The 27066-nt window shown below is 48.5% G+C and overlaps 2 protein-coding genes across 6 annotated transcripts in view; both read right to left on the reverse strand.

Annotated features, from left to right (window-relative positions):
• Positions 1-7872, reverse strand: part of LOC139367799 (ubiquitin specific peptidase 21) — a 29693-nt gene extending 21821 nt beyond the window's left edge. For both annotated transcript variants that reach the window (XM_071106135.1, XM_071106134.1), the window contains exon 1: positions 7784-7872. The gene's annotated coding sequence lies outside the window, so the exon portion shown is untranslated. The remainder of the gene's footprint in view (positions 1-7783) is intronic.
• Positions 7873-13527: 5655 nt separating this feature from the next.
• Positions 13528-27066, reverse strand: part of LOC139369014 (ubiquitin-like modifier-activating enzyme 1) — a 72658-nt gene continuing 59119 nt past the window's right edge. For 2 of the 4 annotated variants that reach the window (XR_011627027.1, XR_011627026.1), the window contains exons 18-26: positions 26607-26796; positions 25471-25512; positions 25197-25285; positions 23632-23724; positions 21027-21218; positions 19755-19856; positions 19568-19668; positions 15225-15502; positions 14985-15182 (exon numbers count right to left, since the gene is read on the reverse strand). Coding sequence is in view for 2 of the 4 variants with exons in the window: in XM_071108584.1 (XP_070964685.1) it covers positions 15367-15502; positions 19568-19668; positions 19755-19856; positions 21027-21218; positions 23632-23724; positions 25197-25285; positions 25471-25512; positions 26607-26796 (945 nt within the window). In the remaining 2 variants the exon portion in view is untranslated. Of the gene's footprint in view, positions 15503-19567; positions 19669-19754; positions 19857-21026; positions 21219-23631; positions 23725-25196; positions 25286-25470; positions 25513-26606; positions 26797-27066 lie in introns of all 4 variants that reach the window. The other 2 variants (XM_071108584.1, XM_071108586.1) reach the window with 2 other exon arrangements.

The raw sequence follows: 27066 nt of genomic DNA on the forward strand, positions 1-27066 counted from the left end.
CCACTACAACTACCACCATACTACCACTACAACTACCACCATACTACCACTACAACCATACTACCACTACAACTACCACCATACTACCACTACAACTACCACCATACTACCACTACAACTACCACCATACTACCACTACAACTACCACCATACTACCACTACAACTACCACCATACTACCACTACAACTACCACCATACTACCACTACAACCATACTACCACTACCTCTATAACTACCTCTATAACTACCTCTATAACTACCTCTATAACTACCTCTATAACTACCTCTATAACTACCTCTATAACTACCTCTATAACTACCTCTATAACTACCTCTATAACTACCACCATACTTATGCTATAACTACGACTATAACTACCATTATACTAATGCTATAACTACCACCATACTACCACTACAACTACCACCGTAACTACACCATACTACCACTATAACTACCACCATACTACCACTACAACTACCACCGTAACTACACCATACTACCACTATAACTACCACCGTAAATACACCATACTACCACTATAACTACCACCGTAACTACACCATACTACCACTATAACTACCACCATACTACCACTATAACTACCACCGTAAATACACCATACTACCACTACAAATACCACCGTAACTACACCATACTACCACTATAACTACCACTATAACTACCACCATACTACCACTATAACTACCACCGTAAATACACCATACTACCACTATAACTACAACCATACTAATGTTCAAGGACGAGGTAGCTGCTCTGGAAAGAGAGTCTCATTGTCCACCCTCTCTCCCAGAAGCCTGGAAGGGATGAGAGAGCAATGTCTATGGGTTCGTAACTTCAATCCCGCCAAAAAAAACAACAAAAAAAACCAACCAACCCCCCCCCCAAAAAACACAAACCAACCAACCAACAACAACAAAAAACAACCAACCAACAAACCAACCAACCAACAAACCAACCCCCCCCCCCCCAAAAAACACAAACCAACCAACCAACAACAACAAAAACCAACCAACCAACCAACCAACAAACCAACCAACCAACCAACCAACCAACCAACCAACCAACCAACCAACCAACCAACAAACCAACCAACCAACCAACAAACCAACCAACCAACAAACCAACCCCCCCCCCCCCCAAAAAACACAAACCAACCAACCAACCAACCAACCAACAAACCAACCAACCAACCAACCAACCAACCAACCAACCAACCAACCAACAAACCAACCAACCAACCAACAAACCAACCAACCAACCAACAAACCAACCAACCAACCAACAAACCAACCAACCAACTGATTAGTGGACTGCTGAATGTATACGTTTTCTCTTGCTTTGTTTGCTCTTTTCCATATTATGTCTGTCTCTGATAAATCCTTTTTGGGATAGGGGGCAGCATTTTCACTTTTGGATGAATAGCGTGGCCAGAGTGAACTGTCTGCTCCTCAGTCCCAGATGCTAATATATGCATATTATTATTAGTATTGGATAGAAAACACTCTGACGTTTCTAAAACTGTTTGAATGATGTCTGTGCGTATAACAGAGGCGAAAACCTGAGAAAAATCCAACCAGCAATTGGAACATCTGATGTTTGTAGTTTTTCAACACTTGGCCTACCGAGTACACATTGAGATATGGATGAGGTTGCACTTCCTACGGCTTCCACTAGATGTCATTCGTCTTTTGAACATTGAATGAGGATTCTACTATAAAGGAGGGGCTCATGAGACAGTGGTCTGGCAGAGAGCCTTGGTCTCATGACGCGCTCCCGACAGAGTTACCTCTCGTTCCAGTGCTTTTCTTCAGAAAAAGGAATTCTCTGGTTGGAACATTATTGATGTTTTATGTTAAAAACATCCTAACGATTGATTCCATACATCGTTTGACATGTTTCTAAAGGACTGTAACAGAATTTGAGTTTTTGTCTGGACGAAATGCTCGCGCCTCATGAAGATGGATTACTGGGCTGAACATGCTAACAACAAGTTACAACAAATCAGTCATTTATTGTCAAACTGGGATTCCTTGGAGTGCCTTCTGATGAAGATCATCTGAGGTAAGTGAATAGTGGTAAGTGAATAATGGTGTTGTTTCTAACTTGGTTGATTCCAAAATGGCGGATATTCCTCTGGCTGTTTTGGGCTCTGAGCGCCGTTCTCAGATTATGCTTTTTACTTAAAGTTTTTTTTAAATCTGACACAGCGGTTGCATTAAGGAGAAGTCTATCTTTAATTCTGTGAATAACAGTTGTATCTTTTATCAATGTTTATTATTAGTATTTCTGCAAAATCACCGGATATTTTGGAATTAAAACATTAGGCGCCAATGTAAACAGATTTTTGGATATAAATATGCACATTATCGAACAAAACATACATGTATTGTGTAACATGATGTCCTATGAGTGTCATCTGATGAGGATCAAAGGTTAGTGATTAATTTAATCTATATTTCTGCTTTTCGTGACTCCTATCTTTGGCTGGAAAAATAGCTGTGTGTTTTTTCGACTTGGCGGTGATCTAACATAATCATATGTTGTGCTTTAGCTGTAAAACATTTTTGAAATCGGACACGATGGGTAGATTAACAAGATGTTTATCTTTCATTTGCTGTATTGGACTTGTTAATGTGTGAAAGTTACATATTTCAACAAAAAAAAGTGAATTTCGCACACGGCCTTTTCAGCAGAATGTTGTCGAGGTGTTCCGCTAGCGGAATGTTGTCGAGGTGTTCCGCTAGCGGAATGTTGTCGAGGTGTTCCGCTAGCGGAATGTTGTCGAGGTGTTCCGCTAGCGGAATGTTGTCGAGGTGTTCCGCTAGCGGAACCCCTGCGCTAGAGAGGATAAGCTGCCCAGGAAAGGGCTGAAAATAACCCATATTAATATATGTAGCCTTAGAAATAAGGTTCATGAAATCAAATACGTAACATTCATTTACTGGCCATCTCTGAAACTCACTTAGATAATTCCTTTGATGAAACAGCAGTAGCAATACAAGGATATAACATCTATAGAAGAGACAGGAATGTTTATGGGGGAGGTGTTGTATATATTCAGAGCCATATCCCTGTAATGTTTATAGGGGAGGTGTTGCTGTATATATATTCAGAGCCATATCCCTGTAATGTGTATGGGGGAGGTGTTGCTGTATATAGTCAGAGCCATATCCCTGTAATGTTTATAGTGGAGGTGTTGTATATATTCAGAGCCATATCCCTGTAATGTTTATAGGGGAGGTGTTGTTGTATATAGTCAGAGCCATATCCCTGTAATGTTTATAGGGGAGGTGTTGTATATATTCAGAGTCATATCCCTGTAATGTTTATAGGGGAGGTGTTGCTGTATATTCAGTCATATCCCTGTAATGTTTATAGGGGAGGTGTTGTATATAGTCAGAGTCATATCCCTGTAATGTTTATAGGGGAGGTGTTGCTGTATATTCAGAGCCATATCCCTGTAATGTTTATAGGGGAGGTGTTGCTGTATATATATTCAGAGCCATATCCCTGTAATGTTTATAGGGGAGGTGTTGTATATAGTCAGAGTCATATCCCTGTAATGTTTATAGGGGAGGTGTTGCTGTATATTCAGAGCCATATCCCTGTAATGTTTATAGGGGAGGTGTTGCTGTATATATATTCAGAGCCATATCCCTGTAATGTTTATAGGGGAGGTGTTGTATATAGTCAGAGTCATATCCCTGTAATGTTTATAGGGGAGGTGTTGTATATATTCAGAGCCATATCCCTGTAATGTTTATAGGGGAGGTGTTGTATATATTCAGAGCCATATCCCTGTAATGTTTATAGGGGAGGTGTTGTGTATATTCAGAGTCATATCCCTGTAATGTTTATAGGGGAGGTGTTGCTGTATATATTCAGAGCCATATCCCTGTAGCATTAGTATGATATTAGTTATAGTGGTAGTTATAGCATTAGTATGGTATTAGTTATAGTGGTAGTTATAGTGGTAGTTATAGCATTAGTATGTTATTGGTTATAGTGGTAGTTATAGCATTAGTATGGTATTGGTTATAGTGGTAGTTATAGCATTAGTATGGTATTGGTTATAGTGGTAGTTATAGCATTAGTATGGTATTGGTTATAGTGGTAGATATTTGGAAATGCATTAAAAAAAAACATTTAGAAAGAAAAGCAGTTTAAGTTTGAAGTTAGTGTGGGAGAGGTGGGAAAATGATTGTTATCGATCAATAATGACAAACCTCCTGACATTGACAACTTAGATGGAAAGCTGCTGAGGATGGTAGCTGACTATAGCCACTCCTATCTGTCATATCTTTAATCTGAGTCTAGAGGAAAGTCTTTGTCCTCAGGCCTGAAGGGAAGCCAGAGTCATTACGCTACCCCTTTACTGGTTCTAACAGTAGACCTATCAGCTTGCTGCCAGCTCTAAGCAAACTGCTGGAAAAAATTGTGTTTAACCAAATACAATGCTATCTCTTTTAACAAATTAACAACAGATGTTTTAGCATGCTTATAGAGAAGGGCACTCAACATGTACTGCACTAATACAAATGAATGATGATTGGTGGAAAGAAATTGATCATTAGAAGATTGTGGGAGCTGTAATGTTAGATTTCAGTGCATTCTTTGATATTATTGACCGTAACATAACTTATGTGTTATGGCTTTTCAACCTCTGCCATATCGTGGATTCAGAGACATCTATCTAGAAGAACTCAGAGGGTTTTCAACCTCTGCCATATCGTGGATTCAGAGACATCTATCTAGAAGAACTCAGAGGGTTTTCTTCAATGGAAGCTTCTCTAAAGTCAAACATGTAAAGTGTGGTGTACCGCAGGGCAGCTCTCTAGGCCCTCTACTCTTTTCTATTTTTACAAATGACCTGCCACTGGCATTAAACAAAGCATGTGTGTCCATGTATCAGCAACCACAGCTAATGAAGTCACTGAAACCCTGCAGTCTGTTTTGGAATGGGTGGCCAGTAATAAACTGGTCCTGAACATCTCTAAAACTAAGAGCATTGTATTTGGTAGAAATCATTCTCTACGTTCTAGACCTCTGCTTAATCTGGTAATGCATGGTATGGCTGTTGTACAAGTTGAGGATACTAAATTACTTGGTGTTTCCTTAGATTGTAAACTGTCATGGTCAAAACGTATAGATTCAATGGGTGTAAAGATGGGGAGAGGTCTAGCCGTAATAAAGAGATGCTCTGATTTTTTTGACACCACACTGTAAAGGCTCTAGTTTTGTCTGATCTTGATTATTGTCCAGTCGTGTGGTCCAGTGCTTCAAGGAAAGACCTAGTTAAGCTGCAGCTGGAACAGAACAGAGCGGCACGTCTTGCTCTTCATTGTAATCAGAGGGCTGATATTAATACTATGCATGCCAGTCTATCTTGGCTAAGAGTTGAGGAGAGACTGACTACATCACTTCTTCTTTTTATAAGAAACATTAATGTGTTGAAAATCCCAAATTGTTTACATAGTCATTTTACACACAGCTCTGACATGCACACTTATCCCATCAGACATGCCACCAGGGGTCTTTTCACAGTCTCAAAATACAGAACAAATTTCAAGAAAGTGTACAGTATTACTGTTCCATCTCATATTGGTCAAATAAAACAGCAAACCTGGTTTCAAAAAACAGCTAAAGCAACTCCTCACGGCACAACGTCCCTCCCCTACTTGACCTACATAGTTTGTATGTATGCATTGATATGTAGGCTACGTGTGCCTTTTTTGAAAAATGTATGTAGTTCTGTCCTTGAGCTGTTCTCGTCTATTAATGTTCTGTATTATGTTTCATGTTTTGTGGAACCCAGGAAGAGTAGCTGATGCTTTTACAACAGCTAATGAGGATCCTAATACATTTCCAAATATCTACCACTATAACCAATACCATACTAATGCTATAACTACCACTAGAACTAATACCTTACTAATGCTATAACTACCAGTATAACTAATACCATACTAATGCTATAACTACCACTAGAACTACCACTATACAGTGCCTTTTGAAAGTATTCGGCCCCCTTGAACTTTGCGACCTTTTGCCACATTTCAGGCTTCAAACATAGATATAAAACTGTATTTTTTTGTGAAGAATCAACAACAAGTGGGACACAATCATGAAGTGGAACGACATTTATTGGATATTTCAAACTTTTTTAACAAATCGAAAACGGAAAAATTGGGTGTGCAAAATTATTCAGCCCCCTTAAGTTAATACTTTGTAGCGCCACCTTTTGCTGCGATTACAGCTGTAAGTCTCTTGGGGTATGTCTCTATCAGTTTTGCACATCGAGAGACTGAATTTTTTTCCCATTCCTCCTTGCAAAACAGCTCGAGCTCAGTGAGGTTGGATGGAGAGCATTTGTGAACAGCAGTTTTCAGTTCTTTCCACAGATTCTCGATTGGATTCAGGTCTGGACTTTGACTTGGCCATTCTAACACCTGGATATGTTTATTTTTGAACCATTTCATTGTAGATTTTGCTTTATGTTTTGGATCATTGTCTTGTTGGAAGACAAATCTCCGTTCCAGTCTCAGGTCTTTTGCAGACTCCATCAGGTTTTCTTCGAGAATGGTCCTGTATTTGGCTCCATCCATCTTCCTATCAATTTTAACCATCTTCCCTGTCCCTGCTGAAGAAAAGCAGGCCCAAACCATGATGTTGCCACCACCATGTTTGACAGTGGGGATGGTGTGTTCAGGGTGATGAGCTGTGTTGCTTTTACGCCAAACATAACGTTTTGCATTGTTGCCAAAAAGTTCAATTTTGGTTTCATCTGACCAGAGCACCTTCTTCCACATGTTTGGTGTGTCTCCCAGGTGGCTTGTGGCAAACTTTAAATGACACTTTTTATGGATATCTTTAAGAAATGGCTTTCTTCTTGCCACTCTTCCATAAAGGCCAGATTTGTGCAATATACGACTGATTGTTGTCCTATGGACAGAGTCTCCCACCTCAGCTGTAGATCTCTGCAGTTCATCCAGAGTGATCATGGGCATCTTGGCTGCATCGATGATCAGTCTTCTCCTTGTATGAGCTGAAGGTTTAGAGGGACGGCCAGGTCTTGGTAGATTTGCAGTGGTCTGATACTCCTTCCATTTCAATATTATCGCTTGCACAGTGCTCCTTGGGATGTTTAAAGCTTGGGAAATCTTTTTGTATCCAAATCCTGCTTTAAACTTCTTCACAACAGTATCTCGGACCTGCCTGGTGTGTTCCTTGTTCTTCATGATGCTCTCTGCGCTTTTAACGGACCTCAGACTATCACAGTGCAGGTGCATTTATACGGAGACTTGATTACACACAGGTGGATTGTATTTATCATCATTAGTCATTTAGGTCAACATTGGATCATTCAGAGATCCTCACTGAACTTCTGGAGAGAGTTTGCTGCACTGAAAGTAAAGGGGCTGAATAATTTTGCACGCCCAATTTTTCAGTTTTTGATTTGTTAAAAAAGTTTGAAATATCCAATAAATGTCGTTCCACTTCATGATTGTGTCCCACTTGTTGTTGATTCTTCACAAAAAATACAGTTTTATATCTTTATGTTTGAAGCCTGAAATGTGGCGAAAGGTCGCAAAGTTCAAGGGGGCCGAATACTTTCGCAAGGCACTGTAACTAATACCTTACTAATGCTATAACTACCAGTATAACTAATACCATACTAATGCTATAACTACCACTAGAACTACCACTAGAACTAATACTATAACTAATACTTTAAAACATGACCAGACAGAACTTACCTGGTTGTTCAACTGATATATATCTCCTCTACTCCAACCATGACCCGCTGTAATGCTGTAATGCTGTCAGGTCTCCAACCATCACCGGCTGTAATGCTGTCAGGTCTCCAACCATCACCGGCTGTAATGCTGTAGTCTGTCAGGTCTCCAACCATCACCGGCTGTAATGCTGTAGTCTGTCAGGTCTCCAACCATCACCGACGGTAATGCTGTAGTCTGTCAGGTCTCCAACCATCACCGGCTGTAGTCTGTCAGGTCTCCAACCATCACCGGCTGTAGTCTGTCAGGTCTCCAACCATCACCGGCTGTAGTCTGTCAGTTCTCCAACCATCACCGGCTGTAATGCTGTATAGCGTGTCTATCAGGTAGGGGACATCACCTGTTTGGGGTGTAATGCTGTATATTCTGTCAGATAGGGGACGTCTCTAGTTTCTCCTAATGCTGTAATTCTCTCCTGTCCTGACACGGTCACGCCCTCCCCTAAATAACCGCTCACACAGAGAGAGAGAGCGAGCGAGGGCGAGTCAGAGTTAATCATGCCTAATCTTTCCGTCTAAACTTAGCTGTCTCTGTCCCTACCCTCTTACTGTAGCTTAGACCTCAATGGGAACATACCACACATGGATAAACAGGGGATCTACTCAGCTCTGTGAGAGAAGTTTTTTACATTTTATTTTTACATTTTTTAGAAGTGCCGCTTTTATTTAAATTATTTGTCCAATGGATGTTAAATGTCAATTTATTATCAACAAATAAAAATATCCACTTCAGTCATGACATTTAGATGTTGCCTTCAGTCTGTACATGATCAATAATCACATCGCAGAGAGTTTCAACTTCAATTTAAATATACACTGACTGTACAAATCATTATGGGGCAGACACAGGGCAGATCATTAAGAACACCTGCTCTTTCCATGACAACGACTGACCAGGTGAACCCAGGTGTAATCTATGATCCCTTATTGATGCCACCTGTTAAATCGACGTCAATCAGTGTAGATGAAGTGGAGGAGACATGTTAAAGAAGGATTTTTAAGCCTTGAGGCATGTGTGCCATTCAGAGGGTGAATGGGCAAGACAATAGATTGTAGTGCCTTTGAATGGGGTATGGTAGTAGGTGCCATGTACTGCAACGCTGCTTGGTTTTTCACGCTCAACAGTTTCCTGTGTGTATCAAGAATGGTCCACCACCCAAAGGACGTCCAGCCAACTTGACACAACTGTGGGAAGCATTGGAGTCAACATGGGCCAGCATCCCCTGTGGAACGTTTTCAACACCTTGTAGAGTCAACATGGGCCAGCATCCCTGTGGAACGCTTTCAATACCTTGTAGAGTCAACATGGGCCAGCATCCCTGTGGAACGTTTTCAACACATTTGTAGACTCAACATGGGCCAGCATCCCTGTGGAACGCTTGCCAACACCTTGTAGAGTCAACATGGGCCAGCATCCCTGTGGAACGCTTTCAACACCTTGTAGAGTCGACATGGACCAGCATCCCTGTGGAACGCTTTCAACACCTTGTAGAGTCCACATGGGCCAACATCCCTGTGGAACGCTTTCAACACCTTGTAGAGTCAACATGCACCAGCATCCCTGTGGAACGCTTTACACACCTTGTAGAGTCCATACCCTGATGAACTGAGGTCGTTCTGAGGGAGAAAGGCGGTACAACTCAATATAAGGAAGGTGTTCCTAATGTTTTGTCCACTCAGTGTATAGGGCATAAAGACTTCTCGGCACATATTCTAATATTAATGCATAACATTTTTAACAGAGAGGTGTTACTGACAGTAGGCTAGATATCAGTTTAACAGAGAGGTGTTACTGACAGTAGGATAGATATCAGTTTAACAGAGAGGTGTTACTGACAGTAAGATAGATATCAGTTTAACAGAGGTGTTACTGAGAGTCAGATAGTGTATTTAAACTTCTGTCTTCAGCTCTAAGTTGACGGTGCCTTTAAACAGCTTGGAAAATTCCAGAAAATGTCATGGCTTTAGAAGCTTCTAATAGGATAATTGACATCATTTGAGTCAATTGGAGGTGTACCTGTGGGTGTATTTCAAGGCCTACTTTCAAACCCAGTGTCTCTTTGCTCTTTACATCATGGGAAAATCAAAAGAAATCAGCCAAGACCTCAGAACAAAAAGTAAACCTCCACAAGTCTGGTTCATTTTTGGGAGTAATTTTCAAACACCTGAAGGTACCACGTTCATCTGTACAAACAATAGTACGCAAGTATAAACACCATGGGACCACGCAGCCGTCATACCGCTCAGGAAGGAAACGCGTTCTGTCTTCTAGAGATGAACGTACTTTGGTGTCGAAAAGTGCAAATCAATCCCAGAACAACAGCAAAGGACCTTATGAAGATGCTGGAGGAAACAGGTACAAAAGTATCTATATCCACAGTAAAACGAGTCCTATATCGACATAACCTGAAAGGCCGCTCAGCACGGAAGAAGCCACTGCTCCGAAACAGCCATAAAAAAGCCAGACTACGGTTTGCAACTGCACATGGGGACAAAGATCCTACTTTTGGAGAAATGTCCTCTGGTCTGATGAAACAAAAATAGAACTGTTTGGCCATAATGACCATCGTTATGTTTGGAGGGAAAAGGGGGAGGCTTGCAAGCAGAAGAACACCATCCCAACTGTGAAGCACGGGGGTGGCAGTATCATGTTGTGTGGGTGCTTTGCTGCAGGAGTGACTGGTGCACTTCACAAAATAGATGGCATCATGAGGAAGGAAAATGTGGATATATTGACGCAACATCAGTCAGGAAGTTATAGCTTGGTCGTAAATGGGTCTTCCTAATGGACAATGACCCCAAGCATACTTCCAAAGTTGTGGAAAACGGCTTAAGGACCACAAAGTCAAGGTATTGGAGTGGCCATCACAAAGCCCTGACCTCAATCCTATAGAACATTTATGGGCAGAACTGAAAACGCGTATGCGAGCAAGAAGGCCTCCAAACCTGACTCAGTTACACCAGCTGTCAGGAGGAATGGGCCAAAATTCACCCAACTTATTGTTGAAAGCTTGTGGAAGGCTACCCGAAACGTTTGACCCAAGTTAAACAATTTAAAGGCAATGCTACCGAATACTAATTGAGTGTATGTAAACTGGGAATGTGATGAAAGAAATAAAAGCTTAAATAAATCATTCTCTAGTATCATTCTGACATTTCACATTCTTAAAATAAAGTGGTGATCCTAACTGACCTAAGACAGGGAATTTTTACTAGGATTACATGTCAGGAATTGTGACAAATTGAGTTTAAATGTATTTGGCTAAGGTGTATGTAAACTTCCGACTTCAACGGTATATGCCTCACCATCTAACGCCCTATCACAATAGTTGGAATGATCCGGCCCTCTGCCGTGTCTCGAAGCTGATTGCTGGACCAGAACCACAGAACTCACCTGAGAAGAAGGCTACTGAGATGCCGGCTGTGTGCAGGACACAACAGCCAAAAGGACAGAGCTCTGATCCAAAGAGCACGGCCCAGCAGAGGAGGGTCCAGGCTGTGCCCAGGCAGTTGATTGACTAGGACAGGGAGAGGTAGCTGGAGGGACACCCACAGCCATGGAGGGATCCCGGCCCAATCCCCGGGCAGAAGACAGCTGGTACAGGCGCTCAAAGCTATTTGAAGTCCGGACGCTTGGGAAGTAGGCAGGCGCACCGAGAACCATTCTTCTTCGTTCCGACACGCTTCCATTTACGCTCACCTGGAGTCCAGCAATCAGCAGCCATTTACACTCACCTGGAGTCTAACAAGGAGCATCCATTTACACTCACCTGGAGTCCAACAAGGAGCAGCCATTTACACTCACCTGGAGTCCAACAAGGAGCAGTCATTTACACTCACCTGGAGTCCAACAAGGAGCAGCCATTTACACTCACCTGGAGTCCAACAAGGAGCAGTCATTTACACTCACCTGGAGTCCAACAAGGAGCAGTCATTTACACTCACCAGGAGTCCAACAAGGAGCAGCAATTTACACTCACCTGGAGTCCAACAAGGAGCAGTCATTTACACTCACCTGGAGTCCAACAAGGAGCAGCCATTTACACTCACCTGGAGTCCAACAAGGAGCAGCCATTTACACTCACCTGGAGTCCAACAAGGAGCAGCCATTTACACTCACCTGGAGTCCAACAAGGAGCAGCCATTTACACTCACCTGGAGTCCAACAAGGAGCATCCATTTACACTCACCTGGAGTCCAACAAGGAGCAGCCATTTACACTCACCTGGAGTCCAACAAGGAGCAGCAATTTACACTCACCTGGAGTCCAACAAGGAGCAGTCATTTACACTCACCTGGAGTCCAACAAGGAGCAGCCATTTACACTCACCTGGAGTCCAACAAGGAGCAGCCATTTACACTCACCTGGAGTCCAACAAGGAGCAGCCATTTACACTCACCTGGAGTCCAACAAGGAGCAGCCATTTACACTCACCTGGAGTCCAACAAGGAGCAGCCATTTACACTCACCTGGAGTCCAACAAGGAGCAGTCATTTACACTCACCTGGAGTCCAACAAGGAGCAGTCATTTACACTCACCTGGAGTCCAACAAGGAGCAGCCATTTACACTCACCTGGAGTCCAACAAGGAGCTTCCATTTCCTGGTTCTAGCTCGTAGAGAGGTGCAGTGGCGGTAATTGATCGCAGCCCAGGAAGGTCCCTTTATGATCCGTTTTCTGGACGTGTCAGAGAATCAGGACGCACCGATTGAAATATCAAAACAAACTCAGGACTACGGTAAAACACATTGGCCATTTAGCTAGTTAGCTTACCTGTTGCTAGTTAATTTGCCCTGGGATATAAACATGGAGTTATTTTACCTGAAATGCACAAGGCCATTTTGTCCCCTGGAGTTTGGTAGAATATCGATCCATTTTGAGTCACAACATTGTGTGTTCTCTACTCCGACAATGAATCCATAGATTATGGGAGAACTAGTTAAATTTCTAGTAATCTCCTCATTCATTCTTTCTTCTGTGGATTATATACAGCGGTTGGCAACAAACTTTAAAAGGTTCATTACCACCACCAACTGGACTGGAGTGTGGACCTCGGTTCATTACCACCACCAACTGGACTGGAGTGTGGACCTCGGTTCATTACCACCACCAACTGGACTGGAGTGTGGACCTCGGTTCATTACCACCACCAACTGGACTGGAGTGTGGACCTCGGTTCAATCCCCCACAGGGAGTATGCTGCTAAATACCAAATGGGGAGATGGGAGAGACTTACAGCTCATCAAGGATCAAAAAATACAAACCTTTTATTTTAGCGCCTGGCTACAGACGGTCGTTGATGCACGCGAGCCGTCTGGGTGAATAACGTGTGTACACGCGAGCCGTCTGGGTGAATAACGTGTGTACACGCGAGCCGTCTGGGTGAATAACGTGTGTACACGCGAGCCGTCTGGGTGAATAACGTGTGATTTGAAACGCCAGGGAGGTATTCAGTAAAGCAGATGGTGCTGAGACCACAGAATATATCGTGGCCAGTACAGTACGGCCTGCACACTTGAATTATCCAATAACATGCCTTTAAAATCAGTCAACCTACATACGGCTGGTCCCAGATGTGTCTGTGTTGTCTTGTCAGGCTATCGACCGTAGGAGTTGATCATCACAAACAGATCTGGGACCAGGCTGGCGCATCATACTTCTCCCTCTTCATAGAAACCCCCGTGGGTGAACATTTAAAGAGGAGATGAGACAAATCTTTATTTATTCAATTCAATGTATTTATTGATCACACTCAGTGTTCCCATGACAGCTCTACCAGACCGACTCCACCTGTCGACACAGTGGAGTTTAAAAAGCAGACGGAACAAGACGGGGGGGGAAGGAGGCTGAGACACACCTGTTAAAATACCAACCCTGGGGGTCCCGGTCGGTCAGTCTGCCCCCCTCCCAGGTTATGTTACAGTCAGGGGCAGTCAAGAGTTCCTCTTTATTCACAGATCCCCCATTTTACACTTCAGATACAATCCAAGTGACATTTTACACTTCAGATACAATCCAAGTGACATTTTACGGTTGTTTCCTGGATTTCTGTTTCCCAAAATTTATAAAATCCTTAGAGATGTTCGTTCCAGTTAAGTTTTGCTTGCCACTACTGGTCAGATGACATCACAACGCAGGGGTCAGGGGAGAACGGGGAAGGACGTGCCACATCACAACGCAGGGGTCAGGGGTGAACAGGGAAGGACGTTCCACATCACAACGCAGGGGTCAGGGGTGAACAGGGAAGGACGTTCCACATCACAACGCAGGGGTCAGGGGTGAACAGGGAAGGACGTTCCACATCACAACGCAGGGGTCAGGGGTGAACAGGGAAGGACGTTCCACATCACAACGCAGGGGTCAGGGGAGAACAGGGAAGGACGTGCCACGTTGGCCCTGACACGGCAGTACTGAGTGGGGAGGGTAGAAGAGTTGTTGAGGGGGGGAGGGTAGAAGAGTTGTTGAGGGGGGGGGGGTAGAAGAGTTGTTGAGGGGGGAGGGTAGAAGAGTTGTTGAGGGGGGAGGGTAGAAGAGTTGTTGAGGGGGGGAGGGTAGAAGAGTTGTTGAGGGGGGAGGGTAGAAGAGTTGTTGAGGGGGGGGGGGGTAGAAGAGTTGTTGAGGGGGGAGGGTAGAAGAGTTGTTGAGGGGGGAGGGTAGCAGAGTTGTTGAGGGGGGGAGGGTAGAAGAGTTGTTGAGGGGGGGAGGGTAGAAGAGTTGTTGAGGGGGGAGGGTAGAAGAGTTGTTGAGGGGGGAGGGTAGCAGAGTTGTTGAGGGGGGAGGGTAGAAGAGTTGTTGAGGGGGGGAGGGTAGAAGAGTTGTTGAGGGGGGAGGGTAGAAGAGTTGTTGAGGGGGGAGGGTAGCAGAGTTGTTGAGGGGGGGAGGGTAGCAGAGTTGTTGAGGGGGGAGGGTAGCAGAGTTGTTGAGGGGGGAGGGTAGCAGAGTTGTTGAAGGGGGAGGGTAGCAGAGTTGTTGAGGGGGGAGGGTAGCAGAGTTGAAGGGGGGGAGCAGAGTTGTTGAGGGGGGGAGGGTAGCAGAGTTGAAGGGGGGTAGCAGAGTTGTTGAGGGGGGAGGGTAGCAGAGTTGTTGAGGGGGGAGGGTAGCAGAGTTGTTGAGGGGGGAGGGTAGCAGAGTTGTTGAGGGGGGAGGGTAGCAGAGTTGTTGAGGGGGGAGGGTAGCAGAGTTGTTGAGGGGGGAGGGTAGCAGAGTTGTTGAGGGGGGAGGGTAGCAGAGTTGTTGTGTACAGGGACCAACCCGTTTACAATCTCCCCACAACCGTCTAATTTCAGATCGTTGTTTGGCACCCTAGTCTCTATAAGTTCAGGGAAATAGGGTACACTATATAGGGAATAGGGTACACTATATAGGGAATAGGGTACACTATACAGGGTATAGGGTACACTACATAGGGAATAGGGTACACTATATAGGGAATAGGGTGCCATTTTGAACCAGGGATCCATTAAACTTTCCTCTACAAGTGATTGATCCAAAGCCATCCTCTCTCCTTACTCTCTCCCCCCCGGTGTGTGTGTGTGTGTGTTGGTTCAGCGGATGGTGTATCTGACGTAGGGAACCTCCACATCTTCCTCAGTCAGGTCGTTGCAGCACAGCTCAAACACCAGAGCTTTCACATGCTTCCCCAGCTTCTTCTTAGAAACCTTGGTCACAATCTCTGTCATCCTGCAGAGCATAGGGGGGGGGGGGGGGGGGTGATTAGTGGAGAGGAGAGAGGGGGGAGAGGAGAGAGGGGAGAGGGGAGAGAGAGGAGAGGAGAGGAGAGAGAGGGGAGGAGAGGGGAGGAGAGGAGAGAGAGGGGAGGAGAGGGGGGGAGGAGAGGAGAGGAGGGGGGGAGGAGAGGAGAGGGGAGGAGAGGGGGGGAGGAGAGGAGAGGAGAGAGAGGGGAGGAGAGGAGAGAGAGAGGGGAGGAGAGGAGAGAGAGGGGAGGAGAGGAGAGAGGGGAGGAGAGGAGAGAGAGGGGAGGAGAGGAGAGAGAGGGGAGGAGAGGAGAGAGAGGGGAGGAGAGGAGAGAGGGGGGAGGAGAGGAGAGGGGAGGAGAGGAGAGAGAGGGGAGGAGAGGGGGGAGGAGAGGAGAGGAGAGAGAGGGGAGGAGAGGAGAGAGAGAGGGGAGGAGAGGAGAGGAGAGAGAGGGGAGGAGAGGAGAGAGAGGGGAGGAGAGGAGAGAGAGGGGAGGAGAGGAGAGAGAGGGGAGGAGAGGAGAGAGAGGGGAGGAGAGGAGAGAGGGGGGAGGAGAGGAGAGGAGAGACAACATTTAGTTCAGTAAGACCCCAAGTCATCTCTGGCAGTTTGAGAAACTTCAGATTCCTGAAGTTAGAAATTCCTGTCATTCCAATATTTGATTGGCAACAAAATATTGAATTGTGTCACATTTCAGACCTTCAGTTTAATTAGGGCAGTAACCCCTTCGGTACAGTCCTGAAATAACTTGCGTATGTTATGACTGTCGGACCCGAGCAGAGATCAATGAAGATGTAGTATTTTGTGGGATTTATTAGGATCCTCATTAGCTGTTGTAAAAGCAGCAGCTACTCTTCCTGGGTTCCACAAAACATCAAACATAATACAGAACATTAATAAGTGGGTGGGGTTATATCCTTCCTGTTTGGCCCTGTCCGGGGGTGTCCTCGGATGGGGCCACAGTGTCTCCTGACCCCTCCTGTCTCAGCCTCCAGTATTTATGCTGCAGTAGTTTATGTGTCGGGGGGCCTAGGGTCAGTTTGTTATATCTGGAGTACTTCTCCTGTCCTATTCGGTGTCCTGTGTGAATTTAAGTATGCTCTCTCTAATTCTCTCCTTCTCTCGGAGGACCTGAGCCCTAGGACCATGCCTCAGGACTACCTGACATGATGACTCCTTACTGTCCCCAGTCCACCTGGCCATGCTGCTGCTCCAGTTTCAACTGTTCTGCCTTATTATTATTCGACCATGCTGGTCATTTATGAACATTTGAACATCTTGGCCATGTTCTGTTATAATCTCCACCCGGCACAGCCAGAAGAGGACTGGCCACCCCTCATAGCCTGGTTCCTCTCTAGGTTTCTAATCTCCACCCGGCACAACCAGAAGAGGACTGGCCACCCCTCATAGCATGGTTCCTCTCTAGGTTTCTAATCTCCACCCGGCACAACCAGAAGAGGACTGGCCACCCCTCATAGCCTGGTTCCTCTCTAGGTTTCTAATCTCCACCCGGCACAACCAGAAGAGGACTGGCCACCACCCATAGCCTGGTTCCTCTCTAGGTTTCTAATCTCCACCTGGCATAGCCAGAAGGGGACTTACCACCCCACATAGCCTGGTTCCTCTCTAGGTTTCTAATCTCCAGCCAGAAGAGGACTGGCCACCCCACATAGCCTGGTTCCTCTCTAGGTTTCTTCCTAGGTTTTGGCCTTTCTAGGTAGTTTTTCCTAGCCACCGTGCTTCTACACCTGCATTGCTTGCTGTTTGGGGTTTTAGGCTGGGTTTCTGTACAGCACTTTGAGATATCAGCTGATGTACGAAGGGCTTAATAAATACATTTGATTTGATTAATAGACAAGAACAGCTCAAGGACAGAACTACATACATTTACAAAAGGCCGCAAGGTGTCGCTCTAGGGGACAGGCCAGGCGTCGCTCTAGGGGACAGGCCAGGCGTCGCTCTAGGGGACAGGCCAGGCGTCGCTCTAGGGGACAGGCCAGGCGTCGCTCTAGGGGACAGGCCAGGCGTCGCTCTAGGGGACAGGCCAGGCGTCGCTCTAGGGGACAGTCGCTCTAGGGGACAGGCCAGGCGTGGCTCTAGGGGACAGGCCAGGCGTGGCTCTAGGGGACAGGCCAGGCGTGGCTCTAGGGGACAGGCCAGGCGTGGCTCTAGGGGACAGGCCAGGCGTGGCTCTAGGGGACAGGCCAGGCGTGGCTCTAGGGGACAGGCCAGGCGTGGCTCTAGGGGACAGGCCAGGCGTGGCTCTAGGGGACAGGCCAGGCGTGGCTCTAGGGGACAGGCCAGGCGTGGCTCTAGGGGACAGGCCAGGCGTGGCTCTAGGGGACAGGCCAGGCGTCGCTCTAGGGGACAGGCCAGGCGTCGCTCTAGGGGACAGGCTGTGTGCCGCGAGGTGTCGCTTTCACTGGTTTCTAAACCAGGTCTGCTGTTCACTTCAGCAACATGAGATGGAAGAGAGACGTGTCATTTTGTATGATACTATGTATGATACTCAACAGAATATGTCTAGACGAGACAGCGCAGGGTCAGTTCTAGACGAGACAGCGGGGGGTCAGTTTAGACGCCGAGACAGCGGGGGGTCAGTTTAGACGCCGAGACAGCGGGGGGTCAGTTCTAGACGAGACAGCGCGGGGTCAGTTCTAGACGAGACAGCGCGGGGTCTGTTCTAGACGAGACAGCGGGGGGTCAGTTTAGACGCAGAGACAGCGGGGGGTCAGTTTAGACGCCGCGACAGGACGGGGTCAGTTCTAGACGAGACAGCGCGGGGTCAGTTTAGACGCCGTGACAGCGGGGGGTCAGTTCTAGACGAGACAGCGGGGGGTCAGTTCTAGACGAGACAGCGGGGGGTCAGTTCTAGACGAGACAGCGCGGGGTCAGTTCTGGACGAGACAGCGCGGGGTCAGTTCTGGACGAGACAGCGCGGGGTCAGTTCTGGACGAGACAGCGCGGGGTCAGTTCTGGACGAGACAGCGCGGGGTCAGTTCTGGACGAGACAGCGCGGGGTCAGTTCTGGACGAGACAGCGCGGGGTCAGTTCTGGACGAGACAGCGCGGGGTCAGTTCTGGACGAGACAGCGCGGGGTCAGTTCTGGACGAGACAGCGCGGGGTCAGTTCTGGACGAGACAGCGCGGGGTCAGTTCTGGACGAGACAGCGCGGGGTCAGTTCTGGACGAGACAGCGCGGGGTCAGTTCTGGACGAGACAGCGCGGGGTCAGTTCTGGACGAGACAGCGCGGGGTCAGTTCTGGACGAGACAGCGCGGGGTCAGTTCTGGACGAGACAGCGCGGGGTCAGTTCTGGACGAGACAGCGCGGGGTCAGTTCTGGACGAGACAGCGCGGGGTCAGTTCTGGACGAGACAGCGCGGGTTCAGTTCTGGACGAGACAGCGCGGGGTCAGTTCTGGACGAGACAGCGCGGGGTCAGTTCTGGACGAGACAGCGCGGGGTCAGTTCTGGACGAGACAGCGCGGGGTCAGTTCTGGACGAGACAGCGCGGGGTCAGTTCTGGACGAGACAGCGCGGGGTCAGTTCTGGACGAGACAGCGCGGGGTCAGTTCTAGACGAGACAGCGCGGGTTCAGTTCTAGACGAGACAGCGCGGGGTCAGTTCTAGACGAGACATCGCGGGGTCAGTTCTAGACGAGACAGCGCGGGGTCAGTTCTAGACGAGACAGCGCGGGGTCAGTTCTAGACGAGACAGCGCGGGGTCAGTTCTAGACGAGACAGCGCGGGGTCAGTTCTGGACGAGACAGCGCGGGGTCAGTTCTAGACGAGACAGCGCGGGTTCAGTTCTAGACGAGACAGCGCGGGGTCAGTTCTAGACGAGACATCGCGGGGTCAGTTCTAGACGAGACAGCGCGGGGTCAGTTCTAGACGAGACAGCGCGGGGTCAGTTCTAGACGAGACAGCGCGGGGTCAGTTCTAGACGAGACAGCGCGGGGTCAGTTCTAGACGAGACAGCGCGGGGTCAGTTCTAGACGTGACAGGACAGGGTCAGTTCTAGACGTGACAGGACAGGGTTAGCAGTGACTCACGGTAACAGCAGCCTCTCCTTGAGTTTAGCTGCAGGCATGAAGAAGGAGTAGAGCATGGAGACTCCCTGAGACAGCATGGTGATCTCCAACTGATGCTCATTCTACAGAGGAAGGAAAGACTAAATGTTATAGAAACCAATAATGAACGTAAGCTTAGCACAGAGACTCAGCACGAGGCCAGGCGTACCTTGAAGTAGTCCAGGAACTGTCGGAGGGTCATCTCCTCTCCATTGGCCTGCAGACCCTTCACCTCAAAACGATCCCACAGAGACCAGTCAATCTCATAGTACTATGGAGGGAGGGAGAGATGGAGATGGATGGGGAGAGAGAGAGGCAGAGCGAGAGAGATGGGGAGAGATGGGGAGGCAGAGAGAGAAAGAGATGAATGGGGAGAAAGGGGGAGGCAGAGAGAGAAAGAGATGGATGGGGAGAGGGGGAGGCAGAGAGAGAAAGAGTGAGAAAGAGATGGGGAGGCAGAGAGAGAAAGAAATGGATGGGGAGAGAGGGAGGCAGAGAGAGAAAGAGATGGATGGGGAGAGAGGGAGGCAGAGAGAGAAAGAGATGGATGGGGAGAGAGGGAGGCAGAGAGAAAGAGATGGATGGGCAGAGAGAGGGAGGCAGAGAGAGAAAGAGTTGGATGGGCAGAGAGAGGGAGGCAGAGAGAAAGAGAGATGGATGGGCAGAGAGAGGGAGGCAGAGAGATGGATGGGCAGAGAGAGGGAGGCAGAGAGAGGGAGGCAGAGAGAGAAAGAGATGGATGGGCAGAGAGAGGGAGGCAGAGAGAAAGAGAGATGGATGGGCAGAGAGAGGGAGGCAGAGAGAAAGAGAGATGGATGGGCAGAGAGAGGGAGGCAGAGAGAAAGAGAGATGGATGGGCAGAGAGAGGGAGGCAGAGAGAAAGAGAGATGGATGGGCAGAGAAAAGTGTGGGGACAGAAGAATATGTTAGAGGTACAGACAAACACTAAATGAAAAGCCCGGGCCTAACATAAATACCTGACATCTAGTTAAGAAATGTCCCCTTGACACTGCTCAGTGTTCTGATCCTAGACCAGGGGATTCAGCCACGGGGACATTTCTCTCTGAGTGTTGGTTGTTGGGTCGGAACAAACTTCACAAAAATATAACGCGACATGCTACAATTTCAAAAGGTTTACTGAGTTACAGGTCATATAAGGAAATCAGTCAATTGAAATAAACGAATTAGGCCCTAATCTATGGATTTCACATGACTGGGCAGGGGTGCATCCACTGGGGAGCCAGGCCCAGCCAATCAGAATGAGTTTATCCCCAGGGCTTTACTACAGACAGAAAAACCCCCCCACCACCCGATCCCGCAGGTGAAGAAGCTGGATGAGGAGGTCCTGGGCTGGCGTGGTTACACGTGGTCTGCGGGTGTGAGGCCGGGCGGACGTACTGGGAGAGAGAACAGACCCCCTCCCTCCCGGATCCAACCCTACCTTGTGGCTGGGAGCAGAGATGGGTTCTGAGAAGCCGAAGAACGGCAGCGCCAGGTTCATGAAGCCGTTCTTAAACGACTCCACCTTCTTGTGTCCCTGAACGATCTTGATGAGCTCCAGACAGACCAGACCTACGACCGCTGCGGTGGTGGTCGCTATCGCAGGAATGATCTTCCCAGCTATCAGCTTACTCTGTGGACAGAGAGAGCCAGAGTCACAGAGAGCAAGACAGAACGAGCCAGAGTCACAGAGAGCAAGACAGAGAACGAGCCAGAGTCACAGAAAGCAAGACAGAGAACGAGCCAGAGTCACAGAGAGCAAGACAGAGAACGAGCCAGAGTCACAGAGAGCAAGACAGAGAACGAGCCAGAGTCACAGAGAGCAAGACAGCGAACGAGCCAGAGTCACAGAGAGCAAGACAGCGAACGAGCCAGAGTCAGAGAGAGCAAGACAGCGAACGAGCCAGAGTCACAGAGAGCAAGACAGAACGAGCCAGAGTCACAGAGAGCAAGCCAGCGAACGAGCAGTCAGAGAGAGCAAGACAGAGAACGAGCAGAGTCACAGAGAGCAAGACAGAGAACGAGCCAGAGTCACAGAGAGCAAGACAGAGAACGAGCCAGAGTCACAGAGAGCAAGACAGAGAACGAACCAGAGTCACAGAGAGCAAGACAGAGAACGAGCCAGAGTCACAGAGAGCAAGACAGAGAACGAGCCAGAGTCACAGAGAGCAAGACAGAGAACGAGCCAGACAGAGAACGAGCCAGAGTCACAGAGAGCAAGACAGAGAACGAGCCAGAGTCACAGAGAGCAAGACAGAGAACGAGCCAGAGTCACAGAGAGCAAGACAGAGAACGAGCAGAGTCAGAGAGAGCAAGACAGCGAACGAGCAGAGTCAGAGAGAGCAAGACAGCGAACGAGCAGAGTCAGAGAGAGCAAGACAGCGAACGAGCAGTCAGAGAGAGCAAGACAGCGAACGAGCAGAGTCAGAGAGAGCAAGACAGCGAACGAGCAGAGTCAGAGAGAGCAAGACAGCGAACGAGCAGAGTCAGAGAGAGCAAGACAGCGAACGAGCAGAGTCAGAGAGAGCAAGACAGAGAACGAGCAGAGTCACAGAGAGCAAGACAGAGAACGAGCCAGAGTCAGAGAGCAAGACAGAGAACGAGCCAGAGTCACAGAGAGCAAGACAGAGAACGAGCCAGAGCCACAGAGAGCAAGACAGAGAACGAGCCAGAGCCACAGAGAGCAAGACAGAGAACGAGCCAGAGTCACAGAGAGCAAGACAGAACGAGCCAGAGTCACAGAGAGCAAGACAGAACGAGCCAGAGTCAGAGAGAGCAAGACAGAGAACGAGCCAGAGTCAGAGAGAGCAAGACAGCGAACGAGCAGAGTCAGAGAGAGCAAGACAGCGAACGAGCAGAGTCAGAGAGAGCAAGACAGCGAACGAGCAGAGTCAGAGAGAGCAAGACAGCGAACGAGCAGAGTCAGAGAGAGCAAGACAGCGAACGAGCAGAGTCACAGAGAGCAAGACAGAGAACGAGCCAGAGTCACAGAGAGCAAGACTGCGAACGAGCAGAGTCAGAGAGAGCAAGACAGAGAACGAGCCAGAGTCACAGAGAGCAAGACAGCGAACAAGCAGAGTCAGAGAGAGCAAGACAGCGAACGAGCAGAGTCAGAGAGAGCAAGACAGCGAACGAGCAGAGTCAGAGAGAGCAAGACAGCGAACGAGCAGAGTCAGAGAGAGCAAGACAGCGAACGAGCAGAGTCAGAGAGAACAAGACAGAGAACGAGCAGAGTCACAGAGAGCAAGACAGAGAACGAGCCAGAGTCACAGAGAGCAAGACAGAGCACGAGCCAGAGTCACAGAGAGCAAGATGGAGAACGAGCCAGAGTCACAGAGAGCAAGACGGAGAACGAGCCAGACAGAGAACGAGCCAGAGTCACAGAGAGCAAGACAGAGAACGAGCCAGTCACAGAGAGCAAGACAGAGAACGAGCCAGTCACAGAGAGCAAGACAGAGAACGAGCCAGAGTCACAGAGAGCAAGACAGAGAATGAGCTAGAGTCACAGAGAGCAAGACAGAGAACGAGCCAGAGTCACAGAGAGCAAGACAGAGAACGAGCCAGAGTCACAGAGATTAAGACAGAGAACGAGCCAAAGTCACAGAGAGCAAGACAGCGAACGAGCAGAGTCAGAGAGAGCAAGACAGCGAACGAGCAGAGTCAGAGAGAGCAAGACAGCGAACGAGCAGAGTCAGAGAGAGCAAGACAGAGAACGAGCAGAGTCACAGAGAGCAAGACAGAGAACGAGCCAGAGTCACAGAGAGCAAGACAGAGCACGAGCCAGAGTCACAGAGAGCAAGATGGAGAACGAGCCAGAGTCACAGAGAGCAAGACGGAGAACGAGCCAGACAGAGAACGAGCCAGAGTCACAGAGAGCAAGACAGAGAACGAGCCAGAGTCACAGAGAGCAAGACAGAGAACGAGCAGAGTCAGAGAGAGCAAGACAGAGAACGAGCCAAAGTCAGAGAGAGCAAGACAGCGAACGAGCCAGAGTCAGAGAGAGAGCCACCGGGACAGCGAGAGCGACAGTGTGTGTACGTACACACCTTGTGTCTGTCTGCAGGGGGAATGTTGTAGTTTTCTGCTCTTAGGTTGGAAGCAGCCACAATGAAGTCCATGTGGAAGTTAGAGTCATCATCCTGGAACATACAGAATACACAGAGTCATCATCCTGGAACATACAGAGTCATCATCCTGGAACATACAGAGTCATCATCCTGGAACATACAGAGTCATCATCCTGGAACATACAGAGTCATCATCCTGGAACATACAGAGTCATCATCCTGTTGTCAGATTGTCCGTAAGTAAATTCAGAGCATTGTCAGATAAGAGCAAAGAAGGGGTAGAGTAAAGAGGGGGGGTAGAGTAAAGAGAGAGAGGGGGGGTAGAGTAAAGAGGGGGGGTAGAGTAAAGAGAGAGAGGGGGGGTAGAGTAAAGAGAGAGGGGGGGTAGAGTAAAGAGGGGGGGTAGAGTAAAGAGGGGGGGGTAGAGTAAAGAGGGGGGGTAGAGTAAAGAGGGGGGGTAGAGTAAAGAGGGGGGGTAGAGTAAAGAGGGGGGGGTAGAGTAAAGAGGGGGGGGTAGAGTAAAGAGGGGGGGGTAGAGTAAAGAGGGGGGGTAGAGTAAAGAGGGGGGGTAGAGTAAAGAGGGGGGGTAGAGTAAAGAGAGGGGGTAGAGTAAAGAGAGGGGGTAGAGTAAAGAGAGGGGGTAGAGTAAAGAGGGGGGGTAGAGTAAAGAGGGGGGGTAGAGTAAAGAGGGGGGGTAGAGTAAAGAGAGGGGGTAGAGTAAAGAGGGGGTAGAGTAAAGAGAGAGAGGGGGGTAGAGTAAAGAGAGAGAGGGGGGGTAGAGTAAAGAGAGAGAGAGGGGGGTAGAGTAAAGAGAGAGAGGGGGGGTAGAGTAAAGAGAGAGAGAGGGGGGGTAAAGTAAAGAGAGAGAGAGGGGGGGTAGAGTAAAGAGAGAGAGGGGGGTAGAGTAAAGAGAGAGGAGGGGAGGTAGAGTAAAGAGAGAGGGGGGAGGTAGAGTAAAGAGAGAGGGGAGGTAGAGTAAAGAGAGAGGGGGGAGGTAAAGAGAGGGGGGGGAGGTAAAGAGAGAGAGGGGGGGTAGAGTAAAGAGAGAGGGGGGAGGTAAAGAGAGAGAGGGGGGGAGGTAGAGTAAAGAGAGAGGGGGAGGTAAAGAGAGAGAGGGGGGGAGGTAGAGTAAAGAGAGAGGGGGGATGGTAAAGAGAGAGAGGGGGGATGGTAAAGAGAGAGAGGGGGGATGGTAAAGAGAGAGAGGGGGGAGGTAGAGTAAAGAGAGAGGGGGGAGGTAAAGAGAGAGGGGGGGAGGTAAAGAGAGAGGGGGGAGGTAAAGAGAGAGGGGGGGTAAAGAGAGAGGGGGGAGGTAAAGAGAGAGGGGGGAGGTAAAGAGAGAGGGGGGAGGTAAAGAGAGAGGGGGGGGGTAGAGTAAAGAGAGAGGGGAGGTAGAGTAAAGAGAGAGGGGGGAGGTAAAGAGAGAGGGAGGGAGGTAAAGAGAGAGAGGGGGGAGGTAAAGAGAGAGAGGGGGGAGGTAAAGAGAGAGAGGGGGGGAGGTAGAGTAAAGAGAGAGGGGGGGAGGTAAAGAGAGAGATCTCTACCTTCTCAAAGTCGATGGCAGTGAGTTTGAAGTGAGAAGAAGCTTCAGGTCCAGGCAGCAGAGTCTTCAGTTCCTCCAGCCTGTTGTCATCTACACACACACCCAGACACAACCCCCCCAGACCCAGACGCACCCCCCAGATTCACACACACATCCCAAAGACATTCACACCAGAGAGAGAGTGAGACACACATCCGTTAGTCCGACAGTGTCCATTGGCTGACAGACAGGGAAACAGGCCAATGAGACAGGGGCATGTTGTAAAATCATCTCACGTGGCCGGTGGCGAGAGGTGGGACCTGTCTTGTTAGTTTTTTCTGATGAAACACAATAAACATACTCTGATCATAACTGGGATTCTTCCCTCTCAGTAGTCATTTAATTCAACACAAGTCCTGAACAAACATGGCTTCTTCCATCCAGTCTGTGGAAGGCTTTCATTCTGTGGCAAATGCAGAAATAAAAGATGTCCCATTTCTAGAGGCTTTCTTAGTTCTACACGCTCCTGCAGACTCTGCTGCGATGGCTTTCTTAGTTCTACACGCTCCTGCAGACTCTGCTGCGATGGCTTTCTTAGTTCTACACGCTCCTGCACTCTGCTGCGATGGCTCTCTTAGTTCTACACGCTCCTGCACTCTGCTGCGATGGCTTTCTTAGTTCTACACGCTCCTGCACTCTGCTGCGATGGTTTTCTTAGTTCTACACGCTCCTGCAGACTCTGCTGCGATGGCTGGCTTAGTTCGACACGCTCCTGCACTCTGCTGCGATGGCTTTCTTAGTTCTACACGCTCCTGCAGACTCTGCTGCGATGGCTTTCTTAGTTCTACATGCTCCTGCAGACTCTGCTGCGATGGCTTTCTTAGTTCTACACTCCCCCGCACTCTGCTGAGATGGCTTTCTTAGTTCTACACGCTCCTGCAGACTCTGCTGCGATGGCTTTCTTAGTTCTACACGCTCCTGCAGACTCTGCTGCGATGGCTTTCTTAGTTCTACACGCTCCTGCACTCTGCTGCGATGGCTCTCTTAGTTCTACACGCTCCTGCACTCTGCTGCGTTGGCTTTCTTAGTTCTACACGCTCCTGCACTCTGCTGCGATGGCTTTCTTAGTTCTACACGCTCCTGCAGACTCTGCTGCGATGGCTTTCTTAGTTCTACACGCTCCTGCACTCTGCTGCGATGGCTTTCTTAGTTCTACACGCTCCTGCAGACTCTGCTGCGATGGCTTTCTTAGTTCTACACGCTCCTGCACTCTGCTGCGATGGCTGGCTTAGTTCTACACTCTCCCGCACTCTGCTGAGATGGCTTTCTTAGTTCAACACTCTCCCGCACTCTGCTGCGATGGCTGGCTTAGTTCTACACTCTATATGTATAAATAAATGGCCTATATAAATGTAAAAGCCCTCTCCCTCACCGACGTTGACGTTGGCGCTCTGCAGCTCCTGGTCGGAGACGTGGATCTTGACCCCTGACCTGGGGACGAAGGTGGGCACCGATAGGCTGTCCAGGATCTTAGCCACGCCGACACGGTCGGTAGAGCCCTGCATGCCGTACGACTGGGCAAATAAGTTGGCTCCTGACATCACATAGTCCATATGGAGGTTCTAGAGAGAGAGAGAGAGGATGTATGAGGGAGAGGACAGGAAGGGGCTAGAGTAGAGGGGTAAGGTAATAGATAGGGAGGTCAGGAGGGGGGAGAAGGGGCTAGGGTAGAGGGGTAAGGTAATAGATAGGGAGGTCAGGAGGGGGGGAGAAGGGGCTAGGGTAGAGGGGTAAGGTAATAGATAGGGAGGTCAGGAGGGGGAGAAGGGGCTAGGGTAGAGGGGTAAGGTAATAGATAGGGAGGTCAGGAGGGGGGAGAAGGGGCTAGGGTA

Source organism: Oncorhynchus clarkii, chromosome 16 (assembly GCF_045791955.1).
Source record: "Oncorhynchus clarkii lewisi isolate Uvic-CL-2024 chromosome 16, UVic_Ocla_1.0, whole genome shotgun sequence".
In the NCBI taxonomy this organism is placed as follows: domain Eukaryota; kingdom Metazoa; phylum Chordata; class Actinopteri; order Salmoniformes; family Salmonidae; genus Oncorhynchus; species Oncorhynchus clarkii.